Source organism: Salmo salar, chromosome ssa01 (assembly GCF_905237065.1).
Source record: "Salmo salar chromosome ssa01, Ssal_v3.1, whole genome shotgun sequence".
In the NCBI taxonomy this organism is placed as follows: Eukaryota; Metazoa; Chordata; class Actinopteri; order Salmoniformes; family Salmonidae; genus Salmo; species Salmo salar.
Window position 1 is genome coordinate 67,821,602 of NC_059442.1, and position 3,580 is coordinate 67,825,181.

Consider the following 3,580-nt stretch of genomic DNA (forward strand, 5'->3'; position numbering starts at 1 on the left):
AGTCCAGGCTCTGTTGCAGCCGGCCGCGACCGGGAGGCCCATGGGGCGGCGCATAATTGGCCCAGCGTCGTCCGGGTTAGGGAGCGTTTGACCGGCAGGGATATCCTTGTCTCATCGCGCACTAGCGACTCCTGTGGTGGGCAGGGCGCAGTGCACGCTGACATGGTCGCCAGGTGTACGGTGTTTCCTTCGACACATTGGTGCGGCTGGCTTCCGGGTTGGATGGGCATTGTGTCTAGAAGCAGTGCGGCTTGGTTGGGTTGTGTTTCAGAGGACGCATGGCTCTCGACCTTCGCCTCTCCCGAGTCTGTACGGGAGTTGCAGCGATGAGACAAGACTGTAACTACCAGTTGGATATCACGAAATTGGGGAGGAAAATAAGGGGTGAAAAATACAAAAAATAATAATAATAAAAAATAAAAAGGTGTGTGTTTGCATGAGAGACGTGTGTGTTTGTTGTCAGCTGTTGGGACACGGGCCACATCAGAACACTAGCCTGGTTGATTGGACGAGGGGACGCTTTTATGGAACAGTTAGGGAGGAGGCCTCGCTGTGCGTTTGTGAATGATAGAGTGTGTTTGGTTTCATCAGAAATAGATTATTGTGTGTGTGTGTGTGTGTGTATACGCATGTGTGTTAAGTCACTGCCAGGACCTGCTTGCAGAATCACCAGAATCACATTCCTTAGGTCTCCAATGTTGGAAGTGACAGTGTCCAAACGTGGGAATCAAATTCCAAGAGCAATGTCTTCTCATCCTAATCACTTCAGTTATCCTGTGGTGTCCTAGAGCACCTCTGTGTGTACTCAGATGTGAAAGCACTTATTTTTCCAGAATGTATTATCACAGATGATAGCATTTGAAACTCTGAGTTATCATTACAACAATATAACTATCCATCTTACAATCATACTGATATTATATTAATGAAACAAATACTTATCTGCCTGTTTGTTTGTTTGTTTGTTTGTGTGTGTGTGTGTGTGTGTGTGTGTGTGTGTGTGTGTGTGTGTGGCGCACACGCGACCGTGGGTCTGTGAACAGTAGAGCAGTTTGCTCCCCTGTGTATAGCGCCCTGATACGCAACGCGCCTGTCACGTGACCTGTCAGTACTAATTGATATCAGTGCTTGTCCGGCTGTGGCAACTGCAGCCAGACAGAACACGGGCAAGCGTGAGTGAGAGAGAGGGAGTGAGATAGAGAGGTAGAGTGGAAGTTACCCATCCCAGGTCAATAATTAAATTATCAGAGTCAAAACACATAAGTATATTGGAAGACAAAAACTCAGTGAATTTGGGGAAATACAAATACTTAGGACGCAATGATGACCCAAATAGAGACGACGGTGCATTATGACAACGGATTCGGAGATGAGGAGGACTACATGATACAGGAGGATGAGTGGGACAGGGACATGTTGCTGGACCCTGCCTGGGAAAAACAGCAAAGAAAGGTAAATCGAGAGAAGATGACGACATGCACATAACAAATTAACTTTACACACTGCAGTACTTTACGCACCGGTTTGGGAGTTTACATGACAGCAAATTAACATTTGTTTGCATTTCCAAATTGTTTAATAATTAAATATTAAGTTATTCACGTTGAGCTCAGACTTCAAAGCGCTCTCTGGTTCCTGGTATTGGGTTCAGATGGAGCCAGGGGTCTGTCTTGGCTCCAGTTGACGGGAATATTGACGGACAGATGCGATGGGTACCAGCTAACAATAGCTCATTGAGCGGCTCTCGAAACTGCTGCCATTCCACTGATACGCGAGGAATGTGAACTGTCAACAGATGCTTCTTAACACGCGATGACGTGCTTGGGATTAGAATGGATGCTATATCTAATTTTAACCTCGAGACCAAAAGGCATTATAGTGGGTTAATCAAGTGTCCTTGGTGTGGAATTGTTTTGTTTATAGAAACCACAAAATACTGTACCAAGCATCTGAATATAGGCCCCCAACTCAGTAGCCTATCTGTCAGGCTAAGCAAATATTTATTTTGTGGGTATTTTAGGTACATGCTAATTAAGGCCTTCTGCATGGTATAAGCATGGTATAGTTGGATAGCAGTGTTGACCACATGGGATTTGTTTTCAGTTCTCAGTAACTTCTTTGGCATCTTAATTAAGGCTCTTTATTAGCTTTCCCTCCACTTTAATCCTACTACCCAGTAAGAGCCACCAGGGAAGACAGGGCTGCACTTGAATGAGACCTGCTGGCACACTGAACTGTCCTTACCTTTGTACACTAACTTGCCAATTAGGCTACCATGTTCTAGCACAGGCTAGGTGTGCCACCTGACTGTACCAGGTGCCACCTGATTCAGCCGGGTTTGGTGAACAGAGGCAAATTAGGCATGATTCTTGGAACCAAGAGTGAAAATAATGAATAAACAGCCTTCAACCAGTTCATGTGTTTGAACACCTCCTTCAATGACAGGGTTGGTCCCTATTGGACATGATTCATGAATATATTTAGCTCTGAACGTTAGGGCTGTTGGAGGGAGGAATGAGGTTGGCGGGGTTAGGTCTGGAGGACTAGCCATGTTTAACGAGGGGGCAGCAGTTCAATGTCACATACACTTTGGTCTGTTTTGTCATGCTGTGTCCTTTGTTCCAAAGCCTCTAATATTCCTAATTTAGACAGGCATTCCACCGGGCAGCCTCTCCAGGCGGGTGGCGTTAACCCACAGCCCTCTGGGGGACCAGGCTATGTACTATAAGAACTTAAGGTTCTCAAGGGCCAGAGGATCACTCCCCCAGTCATGCTGTGTGGACTGGAATGGCTTGAAAATACAACATGTGACTGAAGCATACAAACATTCTCTGTGTTTATGCACAGTACAGTCAACACTGTGTAGATGAAAGCTTGAAACAGATTGACAGATCACATTCCTGATTGATGTAAGGAGTCTAATTGAGGCTGATCCAGTAAGGGATTTTGAGAAGGGATGTTCAATGTATCCCATTCAATAAACTGTAGATCACTCTCAGTTTGTGACACGTGCAAGAATTGACACATTTGAGTATTTCAATTAAGGCCCATAGCCCCCGCCCATTTTAACCTTTGCCCTTTCGGTATTCACTTACAGTATCTGGAAGCACTGGACAGATAGTGAAAGCAATATGGCTATAGTTCCACTTATCCTTTTTGATTATCAGATACTTGTTATCATTTTAGTAAAAGTGTGGCTTTTTTCTTTTCAAAGAGAAACACATGAGAGAAGAATGCACTTTACGCATGTGACATTTTCCTCTCATTTTGATATTCAGTTAAAATGTTTTCTTCCTGTCTCTTATCACTAGGGCCACCAGAGCAGGCTACATTTAACACCTTATATCATCAGCAGTGGTGTAAAGTACTTAAGTAAAAATACTTTTAAGTACTACTTAAGTCGTTTTTGGGGTATGTGTACTTTACTATTTATATTTTTGCTAACTTTTACTTCATTACATTCTGAAATAAAATAATGTACTTTTTACACCATACATTTTCTGTACTACCCAAAAGTACTCGTTACATTTTGACAGGAAAATGATCCAATTCACACATTTATCAAGAGAACATCCCTGGT

General features: G+C 43.8%; 1 protein-coding gene across 1 annotated transcript in view; it reads left to right on the top strand.

The window, feature by feature from the left end:
- Positions 1–1,129: 1,129 nt before the first annotated feature.
- The window catches only part of LOC106607666 (alpha-actinin-2), a 15,792-nt gene continuing 13,341 nt past the window's right edge, over positions 1,130–3,580 (top strand). The window contains exon 1 of the mRNA XM_014204865.2: positions 1,130–1,452. Coding sequence (XP_014060340.1) covers positions 1,321–1,452 — 132 coding nt within the window. The 5' untranslated portion in view covers positions 1,130–1,320. The remainder of the gene's footprint in view (positions 1,453–3,580) is intronic.